Here is a 17,879-nt window from a genome sequence, read left to right on the forward strand (position 1 = left end):
CGGACAAACTGAAATGGTCCACCCACACAGACATCGTGGTGAAGAAGGCGCAGCAGTGCCTCTTCAACCTCAGGAGGCTGAAGAAATTCGGCTTATCACCAAAAACACTCAAACTTTTACAGATGCACAATCGAGAGCATTCTGTCGGGCTGTATCACCGCCTGATACAGCAACTGCTCCGCCCACAACCGTAAGGCTCTCCAGAGGGTAGTGAGGTCTGCACAACGCATCACCGGGGGCAAACTACCTGCCCTCCAGGACACCTCCACCACCCGATGTCACAGGAAGGCCAAAAAGATCATCAAGGACAACAACCACCTGAGCCACTGCCTGTTCACCCCGCTATCATCCAGAAGGCGAGGTCAGTACAGGTGCATCAAAGCGGGGACCGAGAGACTGAAAAACAGCTTCTATCTCAAGGCCATCAGACTGTTAAACAGCCATCACTAACTTTGAGTGGCTGCTGCCAACATACTGACTCATCTCTAGCCACTTTAATAATGAAAAATGTATGTAATAAATGTATCACTAGCCACTTTAAACAATGACACTTTATATAATGTTTACATACCCTACATTACTCATCTCATATGTATATACTGTACTCTATACCATCTACTGCATCTTGCCTATGCCGTTCGGCCATCGCTCATTCATGAATCTTTATGTACATATTCTTATTCATTCCTTTACACTTGTGTTTATATACACCATTCCAAGAGCGCAAAAACTCAGGAAGTACATTCTCTTAGAAATATAACTTGGCCCTGTGCTTCTCCGAGCATGCTCTTCGCATATCCTATAGTATAGGCTATGGATCATTTCATTGAGACCACACTAGGCGCACTTGATATTACACGCCCAGCAGAGAAACAGGGACGAGGGTCATCATCGGGTACTCATCGAGATACTATAATAAGCAACTAATTCTCAAACCCTGAGCAATACAACATTTGATCAATTACAAATCACATGACCCTCCCCTGGACTAAATAAAACAAAGACTTAACCCTCCCTCTGACATTGTGACTGCTCCCTAATGTAAATCTCTCTCTCTTTCTTTCTTTCTGTCTTTCTTCTCAAACATGAGCAATGTGACATTTCATTGATTTCAAATCGCATAACCCTCTCCCGGACTAAATAAACAAAGACTAAACCCTCCCCCTGACTGAAATTGAAAAAGCATGACCCTCCCCCATTTTTCCTCCAGGTAACAATTGTGTACATTTCAACTGCTCCCTAATGTCAATCTCTCTCTCTCCAGTCTCCCAACATTGATGGTTTAACACAGACTACATTGTGGTTTACATCAAAAACACATTCAGTGTATATTTGTAACTGGTTCGGTGCCCGATTCAACCGACGGGAAGACGCGCGGAAAGCTACGGGTAGATGGCTAGATGCTCACGAACATCAACAGGGGGTCGTGTGTGCGCAACACAGTCTCACGATCAATTCGTGTGAGGCTGGGCTGGTGTGTGAGGTAGAGAGAGTGAGAGAGAGACAGACAGAAAGAACGTGATAGACATCAAGAGACCTTTTGTAATCAATAAGAACAGAAGAAACATTGAGATTCTCCAACAAAGATATTGGCAAACTATTTTTACATTCTAAGAGCGCGACACGATCAAGAACCCTTCGTGGGACTGCACTTGAACAGTGAGAAGGCACAGATTATACAAATTGAAACAATAATTACGCTTTGCGAGAAGAAGCTGATCATTGTCGTGGATTGGATTGGGGTCAATCAATTTGTAGCTCAACGTCAAGATAATAGAAAGAGGTAAGAAGATAAATTGGGCATGTTTGTTTTTCGACATAATTCAAAAGGGGCGTGTGCGTTCTCATATCTACAGCGTGTTATTGTCTGCCTAGTTGGAGCTAAATATTTGGAACCTGGTATCTGGTCAAATGAGTGGGGTGTATTGGCTAATAAATAATATAGGCAACAGCTATTTTCCTGAAATATTGATGTGAATAATGTATTGAGAACTTGTCTCAATGTGTATAGGCCTATGTATGCATAATATAAGTTGCATGATGGATATAAAATATATATATTCACTAATTGCATTTTATTTTGCAAAAATAACGTCTGTAAGAGCTTTTTTTCTCCAAATAGGCCTAAACTATAAAGGTCTCGACTTGTTTTTGTATGCAATCGATTCTAATGCCGTGAGGGTGTGTTCTTTTCACAGTGGCAGTGCATGATGTTAGTTCAGCCAAGTCGTCTCGTACAGAGCAGACACACAACATTCAACAGTTTGTATAATTAGTCCTAGGCCAAATAGGTCTAAATGGTATGTAGAACGAATTATTTGAAGCGCCTGAATACTCCCTTGTCCACAATACTGGCAAGTCTAGTGGAAAAGCAACAGGTTAGGATCGGTGAAAGTGGCAGACTCGCGGAGCTCGCGCCAGACACGGTGTCCATGATGAGCTAACAAGACTATCTCGCCTTTGCAAATTATAAAACACACTCATGCACAGTTATGCAAACTACGGCTATGTCGTAATGTAGGTAACACCAGAGACACACTATAGGCAATGTTATAATATAAAAACTGATACAATTATTCGGGAGTTATTGTCCCTCCCAGTCTCCATTTTGGGCAGTGGTCTGGGAGCGCGAAAAAAGCTTATCTGTGGATGATGGATATGTGGTAGGTAGCCTGCAATAATTAAACGGAGGCACTTGTGTTCGTTCATTTGGTTGTCATGAGCTGTTGGGTCGTTCCAGCAAATGATTACCTTTTGGGTAGTGTAATTTAGTCCCAAAATGTTTTTATTTCACCTTATTTTAACATTCTTTCATAAACAACACATGTTCGACTTAATGTAAACAAAAAAAAATACACGTTTTAGCATCTCGAGGTTAAATAAAAAAATGACTACAGTAAGTGCCTATTTAGTGCCAAATAAAGTAACAGGGTTGATGATTTAATCTTAAATAAGCCATATATACAGGGGGAATTGAAGCTTGTTGTGTGCAACAGGGAGCGGCAGTTGAATGCAAGCTTCACAAAAATATGTTCATTTGTAGCCGGTCTTTCTGGGTAACAGGGTTAATGTATTATGGTCGACCCGCTCAGTTTTCCACCACAAAATACCCGAAAATGGCCAAAAGGAGTAGAACCAGCTCACCTGCCTTATCACTATGATTTGATTGTTAGATGTGCAATGTTTCTTTTGAAAAAATATTTGTAAAAATAAATCGTTTCACCATATTAAAACGAGTTCAGTTCACGTAGCAGGGTTTACCTTAAAATAAGGGACAGATATTTGATGAGATTGGATGAATCACTAATCACATGAAGTAAATGATCATCTTAGATATTACTTTGTCAAAGCAACAAAAATAACTAGGGCATTACAATGATGGGGGAACTTAAAGGGAACTTAATATAATAGATTTTTTAAATTAAATATTGGCGCACAATTTCTACTTAAAATATGAAAAGGCACTCTTCTAGTGGAACAACCCTGTAGAATAAAGGCTTATGTTGAGCGTGAACAAGCATGAATTAACGTTTGAATCTCATCACTGTGTCCCCACCCCTTTCTTCTCTTCTCACATACTAAAGTTTTTCATGACAATACCATCTCGAGCCCACCTCCCTCCACTCGGCACACATCCCTCGCCGACAGTACTTGGTACCTCGAATAGTAGTCACCTGATGGAAACAGTTGCCGTAGCAATACCCCGGCGCCATGGCAGTAGGCACGTCCAATGTCTTGTTGTCATGGAGATTTACAATCACGGTGATGGCAAAGATGCTAAGCCATAAGCCATGGGGTCTTGCTCCAGAAAGGATCTTGATGCCCTGTATTTTGTGCTAATTCATCATTTGCCTGTTCTATTTGGGTTGTATTATAACACGTCTGGATCACATAATGAGAATGAGCGAGTTGTAGTAAAGCGACAGATGAGGCACGCACACCTGAGAGCTAATCAGAGGCAGCGGCATTGTGGAGCGCTACAGGTAACTGTCAAAATAAAGGAAACACTTAGTAAATGAGAGTTCTGGAAGCTCTGTTATGGTGTAGGTTTTTTCCTGGCATTGTTTAGGTCCACTCAACCCGTTAGAAGGGCAAGGTAAACGGCAATAAATACACAGCCATTCTGGTGAACCATTTCTAGCCATCTCTTCCAGGATGATTATGGCTATGTCTCCATAGGATGACAATGCCCCCGCCCTCCCCCCATCCACAGGGCACGAGTGGTCCCTGAATGGTTTGATGAGCATGAAAAAAACGATGTAAACAATATATGAGACAAAACACCAAATGATAGAATTTCTCGTGGAAGAACGGTGTCACATCCCTCCAATAGAGTTCCAGACACTTGTAGAATCTATACCAAGGTGCATTGAAGCTGTTCTGGCAGGTTGTGTTAGCCCAACACCCTATTTAGGCACGTTATGTTGGTGTTTCCTTTAATTTCACAGCTACATGCATCTTTCATCAGCAGAGAGGTACTCTAAAATCACATTGTCAGTAATAAAGGGGTTTGTCTCGGGTAAGAGCAGCTGTTTTGTCAGTGAGATGGGGTAAATAGATAATCATTCTGCACTCTTCAAACGCCTGACCTACCTCCCAAACACCTACAGTGGCAAGAACAAGTATTTGAACCCTTTGGAAATACCTGGATTTCTGCATAAATCGGTCATAAAATTCAATCTGATCTTCATCTAGGTCACAACAACAGACCAACACAGTCTGCTTAACTAATAACAATTTTACTTTTTCTTGTCTTTATTGAACACACCGTGTAAACATTCACAGTGCAGGGTGGGGAAATTATGTGAACCCTTGGATTGAATAACTGGTTGACCCTCCGTTGGCAGCAATAACCTCAACCAAACGTTTTCTGTAGTTGGGAATCAGACTTGCACAACAGTCAGGGGGAATTTTGGACCATTCCTCTTTACAAAACTGTTTCAGTTGAGCAATATTCTTGGGATGTCTGGTGTGAACTGCTCTCTTGAGGTCATGCCACTGCATCTCAATCGGGTTGAGGTCAGGACTCTGACTGGGCCACTACAGAAGGCGTATTTTCTTCTGTTGAAGCCCTTCTGATGTTGATTTACGTCTGTGTTTTGGGTCGTTGTCCTGTTGCATCACCCAACTTCTGTTGAGCTTCAATTCGCAGACAGATAGCCTAAAGTTCTCCTGCAAAATGTCTTGATAAACTTGGGAATTCATTTTTCCGTTAACGATAGCAAGCTGTCCAGGCCCTGAGGCAGCAAAGAAGCCCCAAACCATGATGCTCCCTCCACCATACTTTACAGTTGGGATGAGGTTTTGATGTTGGTGTACTGTGCCTTTTTTTCCACACATAGAGTTGTGTGTTGCTTCCTAACAACTCAACTGTAGTTTCATCTGTCCACAGAATATTTTGCCAGTAACGCTGTGGAACATCCAGGTGCACTTTTGCAAACTTCAGACGTGCACCAATGTTTTTTTGGACAGCAGTGGCTTCTTCCGTGGTGTCCTCCCATGAACACCATTCTTGTTTAGTGTTTTACGTATTGTAGACTCGTCAACAGAGTTGTTAGCATGTTCCAGAGATTTCTGTAAGTCTTTAGCTGACACTAGGATTCTTCTTAACTCATTGAGCTTTCTGTGCTGTGCTCTTGCAGTCATTTTTGCAGGACGGCCACTCCTAGGGAGAGTAGCAACAGTGCTGAACTGTCTCAACTTATAGGCAATTTGTCTTACCGTGGACTGATGAACATCAAGGCTTTTAGAGATACTTTTGTAACCCTTTCCAGCTTAATGCAAGTCAACAATTCTTAATCTGAGGTCTTCTGCGATCTCTTTTGTTCGAGGCATGGTTCACATCAGGCAATGCTTCTTGTGAATAGCAAACTCAAATTTTGTGAGTGTTTTTTATAGGGCAAGGCAGCTCTAACCAACATCTCCAATCTTGTCTCATTGATTGGACTCCAGGTTAGTAGACTCCTGGCTCCAATTAGCTTTTGGAGAAGTCATTAGCCTAGGGATTCACGTACTTTTTCCAACCTACACTGTGAGTGTTTAACTGATGTATTCAATATAGACAAGAAAAATGCAATAATTTGTGTGTTATTAGTTTAAGCGCACTGTGTTTGTCTACTGTTGTGACTTAGATGAAGATCAGATCAAATTTGATGACCAATTTATGCAGAAATCCAGGTAATTCCAAATGGTTCACATACTTTTTCTTGCCACTGTAGATATGGGAGCTTTTACATGAGTCTGGGTGTCCCAGGGAGATAGCGATCAGTGTCAAATCGACATAGAAATAACAATAATGGGTAAGATCCAGAGAGAAACCAAGCTCCAGCAGTTAGATCACAATGCTCCCAAATATAATTTCCCACAACCATACACTCTAAACTCTTAGAAAAAAAGTGCCATCTAGGACCTAAAAGGGTTCTTTAGCTGTCCCCATAGGAGTACCCTTTGAAGAAACCTTTTTGGTACCATGTTGAACCCTTTTGGTTCCAGGGAGAACCCTTTTGAGTTCCATATACAACCCTTAACAGTTTGAGCTCCATGTAGAACCCTGGAACCAAAAAGTGTTCTACATGGAACCCTTTTGGAACCAAGAGTGCGGGTTTGATCATGGCCTAGACACTCGCAAACAAAGGCGTGAGCGTTCAGGTGTGAAAACTCACACAGAGAAGGAAGATAAACAACGGGTCACAACACACGACAGCATTTCCACTATGACGTTTATTTCGATGTCTTCTTCCATATGCATAATTCATCGTTCATGGTCTTGGGCTCGAGTCATAGCTCCCTCCCTGGGTTTGTTGCTTCTGTAGATGTCTACACCGACGTCATCCCAGGATGCCGCTGCTTCTGCCTCAGTTTCTGCCTGCCCTTCCCCCTCTGCTCTACCCTTCCCCCTTCTAGCTCAGACAAAGCGAGGTGCTGGCAGCACCATGGGACTGAAATGTGACACATACAAACAATGGAGTGACAAAAGTGGGTTAAGGAGAGGCAAAGAGGCCAGTGAATCGGGTGGCACTTCTCATTTCTAGCAAGGGAGGTGAACTTGAGTGTCTGTGTCACTAGCACTGGCTTGGCTGGCGGTGCCACACCCAAACAACAGCTTTCCCACGGGATTCCAAATTGTCAACCTCTGATCTGAGACGTAGAACTGGTTGAATTGCACTTTCCCACTGGGTGGAATTTCAGACTATTGACATTGTGTTTTTCTTGCCCTCTGGTCCTGATTGTTAGACAGTTGACAGCAGGTCATTCCTCACTGTCAGTTAGGGCTAGGCGATATATAGAACTAATTCAATTCATTAGAATGTATGTTTTAGTGCAATTGCAAATGCCCGTATCGCAAGAATCACATTTTTACATTTGTTTTAATGAGCGTTTATGTCCGCTTGTTCTTACGTCGTCTCCATCACTCCTTCTGTGCTGTGTGCACCTTCCTATGTCCACACACACACACCAAGTCCCTCCCCTTGTCACTCACAAAAAAAAACAAAGAGGAGAGATCACTTCTTCCTCTCTGACAAGTGGTTTCAACTCGCTATTTGCATTGGAGGTTTGTTCCAACAGAATGGGTCACACGGACACCGGAACACGCGGAGACATTATTTTACTGTGATAAAGGAGACGTGAACCTTTCTAACCGTACGAGCAACTACTAAAACAGGAGAATCAATGGACGTTGGTTCTGGAAAATGTGTCCGAAGTATCATTTCAAAAGCCCTTTAATTCATTAGATTATTGCTGACTGTTTGAAATACTGCGCATTTGACCTTGAATTGTGCAACAACGTTTATTCAGAGGTACAGTGTAGATCGTGAATCGCCCATAAAAAAATGGAGATATGATTTTTAGGCCAAATTGCAGAGCTCTAACATTCTACTCTGAGGTAAACACTACTGAATGGACCTCAGTGGCTTGTATTTGCTATCATGCCTCAGCTTCCTGCCTCGCCCCATTCACTGTCATCCTTTTCCTATCCCTCCTTTTCAGCTTGTTGAAAAGGTTCAAATGTGTTTTGAATGTAAATCCTTTGTGCTGGGTGGACTAATAGCTTGTACTGTGCTCCTCAGTCCTGTGTTTTTATTGTGTCTATAGTGTAGACTAGTAGTAGAAGTATGGAGCTTTGAAAAGGGTGCCTAATCCCCCTAGAGGTCATCCAAGGTGTCACGTAGCCTTTACCTTCGCTATGTTAACGCGCTATCAGTACCATTAGCAAGGTAGCTATGTGTAAGTGGGGTCCTCTATGCCTCTCTCTACATACATACATGCATACATACATACATGCATGCATGCATACATACATACATACATACATACATACATACATACATACATACATACATACATACATACATACATACATACATACATACATACATACATACATACATAGTTGAAATCGGAAGTTTACATACACTTAGGTTGGAGTCATTGAAACTCATTTTTCAACCACTCCACACATTTCTTGCTAACAAACTATAGTTTTGGCAAGTCGGTTAGGACATCTACTTTGTACATGATACAAGTCATTTTTCCAACAAATGTTTGCAGACAGAGTATTTCACTGTATCACAATTCCAGTGGGTCAGAAGTTTACATACACTAAGTTGACTGTGCCTTTAAACAGCTTGGAAAATTCCAGAACATGATGTCATGGCTTTAGACGCTTCTGGTGGGCTAATTGACATCATTTGAGTCAATTGGAGGTATACCTGTGGATGTATTTCAAGGACTACCTTCAAACTCAGTGCCTCTTTGCTTGACATCATGGGAAAATCAAAAGAAAGCCGCCAAGACCTCAGAAAAAAAAATTGTAGGCCTCCACAAGTCTGGTTTGTCCTTAGGAGCAATTTCCAAATGCCTGAAGGTACCATGTTCATCTGTACAAACAATAGTACGCAAGCATAAACACCATGGGACCACACAGCCGTCATACCGCTCAGGAAGGAGACGCGTTCTATCTCCTAGAGATGAACGTACTTTGGTGCGAAAAGTGCAAATCTATCCCAGAACAACAGCAAAGGACCTTGTGAAGATGCTGGAAGAAACAGGTACAAAAGTATCTATATCCACAGTAAAACGAGTCCTATATCGACATAACCTGAAAGGCCATTCAGCAAGGATGAAGCCACTGCTCCAAAACCGCCATAAAAAAGCCAGACTATGGTTTGCAACTGCACATGGGGACAAAGATCGTACTTTTTGGAGAAATGTCCTGTGGTCTGATGAAACAAAAATAGAACTGTTTGGCCATAATGACCATCGTTATGTTTGGAGGAAAAAGGGGGAGGCTTACAAGCCGAAGAATACCATCCCAACTATGAAGCATCGGGGTGGCAGCATCATGTTGTGGTGGTGCTTTGCTGCAGGAGGGACTGGTGCACATCACAAAATAGATGGCATCACGAAGAAGGGAAATTATGTGGATATATTGAAGCAACATCTCAAGACATCAGTCAGGAAGTTAAGCTTCGTCGCAAATGGGTCTTCCAAATGGACAATGACCCCAAGCATACTTTCAAAGTTGTGGCAAAATGGCTTAAGAACAACAAAGTCAAGGTATTGGAGTGGCCATCACAAAGCCCTGACCTCAATCCTATAGAAAAGTTGTGGGCAGAACTGAAAACATGTGCGAGCATGGAGGCCTACAAACCTGACTTAGTTACACCAGCTCTGTCAGGAGGAATGGGCCAAAATTCACCCAACTTATTGTGGGAGCTTGTGGAAGGCTACCTGAAATGTTTGACCCAAGTTAAACAATTTAAAGGCAATGCTACCAAATACTAATTGAGTGTATGTAAACTTCTGACCCACTGGGAATGTGATGACAGAAATGAAAGCTGAAATAAATAATTCTCTCTACTATTATTCTGACATTTCACATTTTTAAAAAGAAAGTGGGTAAAAAGATGGGTAAAAATCAGATGGGTAAAAAGGACAGGATGTGATGATTGAATAGGAAGAGGATAGGAATGCTGTGTTGAACAATGAGAGGGTTTAAAGTTCACGGTCAAAAGTCACAGTGGAGCTTGACGGTGTTGAGGTTGTAGCAACTGTTAAGCCTCAATCACCACGCAGATGAACCCGTCCCCCCTCTCGGAGAAGACCTTCTGGCCACATCTGTGGATGTCTATTATCCTTCACCACACGTCCTCATCCTGTAGACCTCCTCCCTGCCTGTGTATCTCCTGCTTACGAGTAGCCCAGGGTTAGAGGGCCGGGATGGGCGGTGACTGACTGAATGTGTGGATCATGAATGCAACATTGTCCTATTTAGTGCAGCTAGGGAGGGTGGCGGGAGTAGACGCAACATCACAGAGCCAGACATAACAACCCACTAATGTCTGCTCCGTGGTGACTGAGTGCTATGGTCCCAGTCATAACCCAGAACCTGTCTGGATATAGACAACAGCAGGCATATAAAGCACACATACTGTAGCCGGGTAGAATAGTGATAACATGCAACCAGGTAAAACATGCAGCCGGTTTACGGACTAATATGAATCCACGTAACTGTGTGTAGAGACTTACTGTACTAGACTGAGAAATCAGTTTGGCTTTTGCAAGCGATGCTCTTAATGCCACGAATGACAAATATGCGAAACATGTAGATCTGTGAATAATTGCCTGGATTCAACATGACAACAATGTGAGCTATGAAGCCACTCTCCACCAGTTCATTAGACCATTTGTTACCCACTTACTAAGTGCCCTATCATTGAGGAAATTACCTGCGTCCAGAACATGACTCATCCCCCAAAAAACGTCAACCTGTGACCATGGGGCTGGGCTCGCCACTTAAAGCTGTTTCAAGGCCAAGGTCTTTAAGGGAGTTTGGAGGTGAACACTGCACAAGCAGCATCTGGACTGTGATGCTATGCTAATGGCTTGGGTCCTGTTTAGCCGAACGTGTTCTCTCCCACGCAATCTTCATGGTGGTATCAATAAAGGATATGCTCCATGGGAAGTGGGGCACAGAACATGGAGAACGTAGATGGATAGAGAGACGGGAAAAGAGAGGAGAGGGGAAACAACGGAGGGATTGGTGTCATCTCTTTGCCTGGAAGGCAAGTTTCTTTCCATAAAAAGCCTGAATCCAAGTAATCTACTGTGGTATTGTAACCATCTGTCTGTAGTGGGCTCATCTTCAACCCATTACTCTAATAACTCCGGCAGCTTGGCAACTCTTACATCTAGCTTCTATTCCCACCAAGATGTCTGTGTAGTACTGGTTTGAGAATGTAACTGAAAATGAGACACTTGATTGGTAAAAAATGAATGGATCAATACCAATCCGTCTGCAGGCATTTGGGCTCACAGCTGCCTGATTTAGTATCATTATCTATCTACCAGTGTATGTTTCATTTAATGTTATGCAATAAGAATAAAGTTTAGTGGGGTTACACAACAGGTTGGTTCAATACAAGGGTGATGTGAGGGCCGTTTTCCAACCTTACATGTGTGTCTTGGTGTGTATGTGCGTGGCATGTATCCAACTAACACAGTTCTCTCTCGCTCTATTTCTTTCTCTTTCTCTCTCTCTTTCTGCAGTTACCATGGAAACTGTTCTGTTCTTCCTCTTTTCGCTCCTGGTGTATGTGGCTGGTAAGTGCCCCCTCCACCACTACCGCTCTATCCACAGGGAGGCAGGAGACACAGGGGAGGGCCGTGGCATGACATGGCAGGCATGGGGTTTTGACTGAACATTAATGAACTGACGTGTTCTAGAGCCTGAGGCTTATTTCCTTTGCATGCGTAGTACAGTGTGTCTGTGTGTTGATATGTATATCCCAAGTATAATGTACTATACTGTATATCCCAGGTATAATGTAATATACTGTATGTCCCAAGTATAATGTACTATACTGTATATCCCAAGTATAATGTACTATACTGTAAATCCCAAGTATAATGTACTATACTGTATATACCAAGTATAATGTACTATACTGTATATCCCAAGTATAATGTACTATACTGTATATTCCAAGTACAATGTAATATACTGTATATCACAAGTATATTTAGGCCATGACACACACACATTATTGTGCCATTAAGATTCTAAGTGTGAAGTCATAGGTTCAGTACATCACTGGAGAGAGCAACTGAGCCATCCATGTCATCTGGTGTTATCCAGACTCTTGCTTGTCTGTCAATCAGACGAACCTTCCACATTCTATTGCTTTGGCGTTTTCCCACCTGTCTTCAGTTCACGTTCTTTCCCACCCTCTTTTCCTGCCCTCCTTTCTTCTCTCTGTATCCTCTCCATTCTTTCATCTGTGTTTTGTTCACACCGTCTGGTCTGGTTTCTCTTTCTTTCCTCCTTTCTTCTTTTGTCTCTCGTCTCCGTCTCCAGACTATACATCTCTCCTTTTCCCTCTTCCCTTTCTCCATCTCCAGATGTACATTTTCCTCCATTAATCTCCCTCCCACTATAATTCCTTGTTTTTCATGCACTCACTCCCCATTCAGTGTGACTCTCTGTCTGTTGATATGCGTATACATGCTGAGTAGAGTGCACACACAAACACAATGGGGTTGTGGAGCAGATAGAAAGTCTGGGGTTTGTGCACCGGGCCGGACAGTGTTTGCTGATGGGGAATTTAGGAAATGAATTGACTGAGCGGGGGTTGGAAGAATAGAGTAGGGGAGGAGGAGGAGGACGGGGAGGTAACTGAGGTAGTCCATTCAACAAATCATCCACAAGGCCAGTGCCATTGCACAACCGGATGTGAATACCGTAACCTGTCAAGATCCCTATCCTAGCTCTGGATGTGAATACTGTAACCTGTCAAGATCCCTATCCAAGCTCTGGATGTGAATACCGTAACCTGTCAAGATCCCTATCCAAGCTCTGGATGTGAATACCTGTAACCTGTCAAGATCCCTATCCTAGCTCTGGATGTGAATACGTAACCTGTCAAGATCACCTATCCAAGCTCTGGATGTGAATACCGTAATCTGTCAAGATCCCTATCCAAGCTCTGGATGTGATACCGTAACCTGTCAAGATCCCTATCCAAGCTCTGGATGTGAATACCGTAACTGTCAAGATCCTACCAAGCTCTGGATGTGAATACCGTAACCTGTCAAGATCACTATCCAAGCTCTGGATGTGAATACCGTAATCTGTCAAGATCCCTATCAAGCTCTGGATGTGAATACCGTAACCTGTCAAAGCCCTATCCAAGCTCTGGATGTGAATACCGTAACCTGTCAGATCCTACCAAGCTCTGGATGTGAATACCAATACCTGTCAAGATCCCTACCAAGCTCTGGATGTGAATACCGTAACCTGTCAGATCCCTATCCAAGCGCTGGATGTGAATACCGTAACCTGTCAAGATCCCTATCCTAGCTCTGGATGTGAATACCGTAACCTGTCAAGATCCCTATCCAAGCTCTGGATGTGAATACCGTAACCTGTCAAGATCCCTATCCAAGCTCTGGATGTGAATACCGTAACCTGTCAAGATCCCTATCACTAGCTCGTGGATGTGAATACCGTAACCTGTCAAGATCCTATCAAGCTCTGATGTGAATCCGTATCTGTCAAGATCCCTTCCAAGCTCTGGATGTGAATACCGTAACCTGTCAAGATCCCTATCCAAGCTCTGGATGTGAATACCGTAACTGTCAAGATCCCTAATCCAAGCTCTGGATGTGAATACCGTAACCTGTCAAGATCACTACCAAGCTCTGGATGTGAATACCGTAATCTGTCAAGATCCCTATCCAAAGCTCTGGATGTGAATACCGTAACCTGTCAAGATCCCTATCCAAGCTCTGGATGTGATACCCGTAACCTGTCAGGATCCCTATCCAAGCTCTGGATGTGAATACCATAACCTGTCAAAGATCCCTATCCAAGCTCTGGATGTAATACCGTTAACCTGTCGATCCCTAAATCCAAGCGCTGGATGTGAAACCGTAACCTGTCAAGATCCCTATCCTAGCTCTGGATGGAATACCGGAACCTGTCAAGATCCCTATCCAAGCTCTGGATGTGAATACCGTAACCTGTCAAGATCCCTATCCAAGCTCTGGATGTGAATACCGTAACCTGCCAAGATCCTTATCCAAGCTCTGGATGTGACATCGTACTGTAGTTCAAATAAGAGCCCGTGAAGACCACCTACGACCACCTCTCTCTCTCTCTCTCTCGCTCTCTCTCTCAGCAGTCGCAGACCTATGTGCCGAGGGTGAGTAACCTGTGTGTAATCAATGTGTTTAGCCATGTTAACCCCAGCCCCATTATACTGCTAGGTATGTACAGCATTGAAAACTGCTACGATCGCTAGATGTTCTATATGGCTAGTATCTCATTTCCTTGCCTTTCTCCGTGCCTGTATTTTCAGATGGTGAAAAGGAGAAGAAAGAGGTAGACCCATTTGTCTATGGTAAGTAGACCCCTGTTAGTGGGTCTTGATGCTGTTCCCCATCAACTGACAATGTTCCAATAGCCATGAAAGAAGACTTTCATAAGTAGACGTCCCTCCTCTCTGTGTGCCTGTGTAGACTATCATAGCCTGCGGATCTGTGGACTGGTCTTTGGTGTGGTGCTCTTCGCGCTGGGCATCCTCCTCATCCTCAGTAAGTCTTCATACTTCAGTAAGTCTAACTACGCCACACATACTTATTGGCTCTTTGATTGTTGATTTTAAGATCATGATCATGATTTGTTGTCCGTTCTAGGCCGAAAATGTCGCTGCTGTCCCAATCAGGAGAAGAAGCTCAAGTAAGTCAGCAATTGTGCCTGATTGGTCGATTACATTTCTGCTCTGTTTTTATGGGGCTGTGTTCTCCATCGGTGGTCACCATGACAACCAATGTCTGTCCTCTTGGTTCTATCGCAGGGCCCCTGGAGACGAAGAGGCGACGGCAGAGACCCTGATTGTGTCCAAAGGTGAGAGCCTTGTCACTACCCACTCACCCCTCACACACCCCCTCGAACAACCTTGACACCAATCCATAGTTGTGTTCAACCATTGGGAGTGATTCTTCGTAGTCGATGCCTAGGTTCCCCCAATGTTTCGGCCACTTTGAAATTACTCCCCCAAACTTGATGACTTTTCATGAAGTCATACGAGTTTCCTTGATTCCTCCTCTTCTGTCCAAACACAGCTAAGGAACCGGAGCCAGAGCCTGAAGCTAAGGCTGAGAACTGAGTCAGCCCAACCAGACTGCCTCCCCACCTGACTGACGTACAACCATATCTGCCACTGAACCACCAGTGGTGGAAAAAGTACACAATTGTCATACTTGAGTAAAAGTAAAGATACCTTAATAGAAAATGACTCAAGTAAGAGTGAAAGTCACCCAGTAAAATACTACTTGAGTAAAAGTCCAAAAGTATTTGATTTTAAATATACTTAAGTATCAAAAGTAAATGTAATTTCAAAAATATATCAAAAGTATAAATCATTTCAAATTCCTTATATTAGGCAAACCAGACGGCACAATTTATTTTAATTTATTTTATTTTACGGATAGTCATGGGTACACTCCAACACTCAGACGTAATTTACAAACAAAGCATTTGTGTTTAGTGAGTCCGCCAGATCAGAGGCAGTAGGGATGACCAGGGATGTTCTCTTGATAAGTGTGTGAATTGGACAATTTTACTGTTCTGTTCAGCATTCAAAATGTAACTAGTACTTTTGGGTGTCAGGGAAAATGTATGGAGTAAAAAATATATTATTTTCTTTAGCTGTAAAAGTTGTCAAAAATATAAATAGTAAAGTACTTAAGTGGTACTTTAAAGTATTTTTACTTAAGTACTTTACACCACTGTGAACCACTTCCTAAGGACCAACACAATGATGATGCTGTCGATGACAAAGATGATGCAGAAGAATGAAGATGATGCAACAGGAAGACTGTGCGACCACAGGACAAGGGGTAGGAGAGTGTAGAGGTGGGTGGGGGGATAATGCAGATGTAAATAAACCTCTAACCTATTGTTCCGTGCTCTGTGCCCGTGTAGGTGTCTCAGTGATCTCGTGTGTACCTGTGCCTTTCTGCGACAGTCGGTCTCCAGTTTGTCGTCTTAGCCAGTGACACCTTTTTGCAGATCGCCTTTATCACAGTTCTTAATAAATAGAGATGTGTCAAGAAATGTTGTTCTTGTTTGTATTTAGCTTATATTCTGTGTTTCTATCGTCTTTAGGTTTTAGAGGTTACTGTTTGCTATATTTTTCTGAGCTGTTATTATCACTTTCACTCTTGTAACAATTGTCCTTAATGACGTTTTTCACGTGGTAGATGATATACGATATATACACTACCGTTCAAAAGTTTGGGGTCACTTAGAAATGTCCTTGTTTTTTAAAGAAAAGTGCATTTTATGTCCATTAATTAAAATAACATCAAATTGATCAGAAATACAGTGTAGACATTGTTAATGTTGTGAATGACTATTGTAGCTGGAAACTGCACATTTTGTTATTGAATATCTACATAGGAGTGCAGAGGCCCATTATCAGCAACCATCCCTCCTGTGTTCCAATGGCACGTTGTGTTAGCTAATCCAAGTTTATCATTTTAAAAGGCTAATTGATCATTAGAAAACCATTTTGAAATTATGTTAGCACAGCTGAAAACTGTTGTGCTAATTAAAGAAGCAATACAACTGTCCTTCTTTAACCTAGTTGAGTATATGGAGCTTCAGCATTTGTGGGTTCGATTACAGGCTCAAAATGTCCAGAAAAAAATTACTTTCTTCTGAAACTTGTCAGTCTATTCTTGTTCTGAGAAATGAAGGCTATTCAATGTGAGAAATTGCCAAGAAACTGAAGATCTTATACAACGCGGTGTACTACTCCCGTTACAGAACAGCACAAACTGGCTCTAACCAGAATAGAAAGAGGAGTGGGAGGCCCCGGTGCACAACTGAGCAAGAGGACAAGTACATTAGAGTGTCTAGTTTGAGAAACGGACACCTCACACATCCTCAACTGGCAGCTTCATTAAATAGTACCCGCAAAACACCAGTCTCAACATCAACAGTGAAGAGGCAACTCCGGGATGCTGACCTTCTAGGTAGAGTTGCAAAGAAATAGCCATATCTCAGACTGGCCAATAAAAAGAAAAGATTAAGATGGGCAAAAGAACACAGACACTGGACAGAAGAACTCTGCCTAGAAAGCCAGCATCCCGGAGTTGCCTCTTTACTGTTGACGTTGAGACTGGTGTTTTGTGGGTACTATTTAATAAAGCTGCCAGTGAGGTGTCTGTTTCTCAAACTAGACAAACTGTTTCTGACCATTTTGAGCCTGTAATCGAACCCACAAATGCTGATTCTCCAGATACTCAACTAGTCTAAAGAAGACCAGTTTTAGCTTTTAACAGTTTTCAGCTATGCTAACATAATTGCAAAAGGATTTTCTAATGATCATTTAGCCTTTTAAAATGATCAACTTGGATTAGCTAACACAACGTGACATTGGAACACAGGAGTGATGGTTGCTGAAAATTGGGCCTCTGTACGTCTACGTAGATATTTCATAAAAAATCTGCCATTTCCAGCTACAGTAGTCATTTACAACATTAACAATGTCTACACTGTATTTCTGATGAATTTGATGTTATTTTAATGGATGAAAAAATGTGCTTTAATTTAAAAAAAGAAGGACATTTCTAAGTGACCCAAAACTTTTGAACTGTAGTGTACAAGCATTATATACTAGTATAAATACCCTATACACAGTATACAGTTCTAGCTATATATATTTCAATATATGTGTGCCTGTGTGGGTACATGAGTTTGGGTGGTTTGTATGTGTGTCTGAGAGGTTGTGTGTATTTGGCTGTGTTGCGCCTTACACACGAGAATCAAACTGCCACAGTTTGCTGACCAAGCACAAGAATGCATCAGA

At 42.4% G+C, this 17,879-nt stretch overlaps 1 protein-coding gene across 2 annotated transcripts; it reads left to right on the top strand.

The window, feature by feature from the left end:
• Positions 1-1,297: 1,297 nt before the first annotated feature.
• Positions 1,298-15,870, top strand: LOC111960554 (FXYD domain-containing ion transport regulator 6-like). 2 transcript variants are annotated; one of them, XM_023982596.2, is made up of 7 exons: positions 1,298-1,783; positions 11,551-11,604; positions 14,361-14,402; positions 14,521-14,613; positions 14,698-14,740; positions 14,859-14,908; positions 15,127-15,870. In XM_023982596.2, exons 2-7 carry the CDS (start codon positions 11,556-11,558, stop codon positions 15,168-15,170), a joined length of 321 nt encoding a protein of 106 aa, XP_023838364.1. In that variant the 5' UTR covers positions 1,298-1,783; positions 11,551-11,555; the 3' UTR covers positions 15,171-15,870. The 2 variants fall into 2 exon arrangements, with proteins under 2 accessions (XP_023838364.1, XP_023838365.1); XM_023982597.2 differs by having other exon boundaries at positions 14,521-14,595.
• Positions 15,871-17,879: the final 2,009 nt, after the last annotated feature.

The sequence above is a fragment of the Salvelinus sp. IW2-2015 genome, linkage group LG4p (assembly GCF_002910315.2).
Source record: "Salvelinus sp. IW2-2015 linkage group LG4p, ASM291031v2, whole genome shotgun sequence".
Classification (NCBI taxonomy): Eukaryota; Metazoa; Chordata; class Actinopteri; order Salmoniformes; family Salmonidae; genus Salvelinus; species Salvelinus sp. IW2-2015.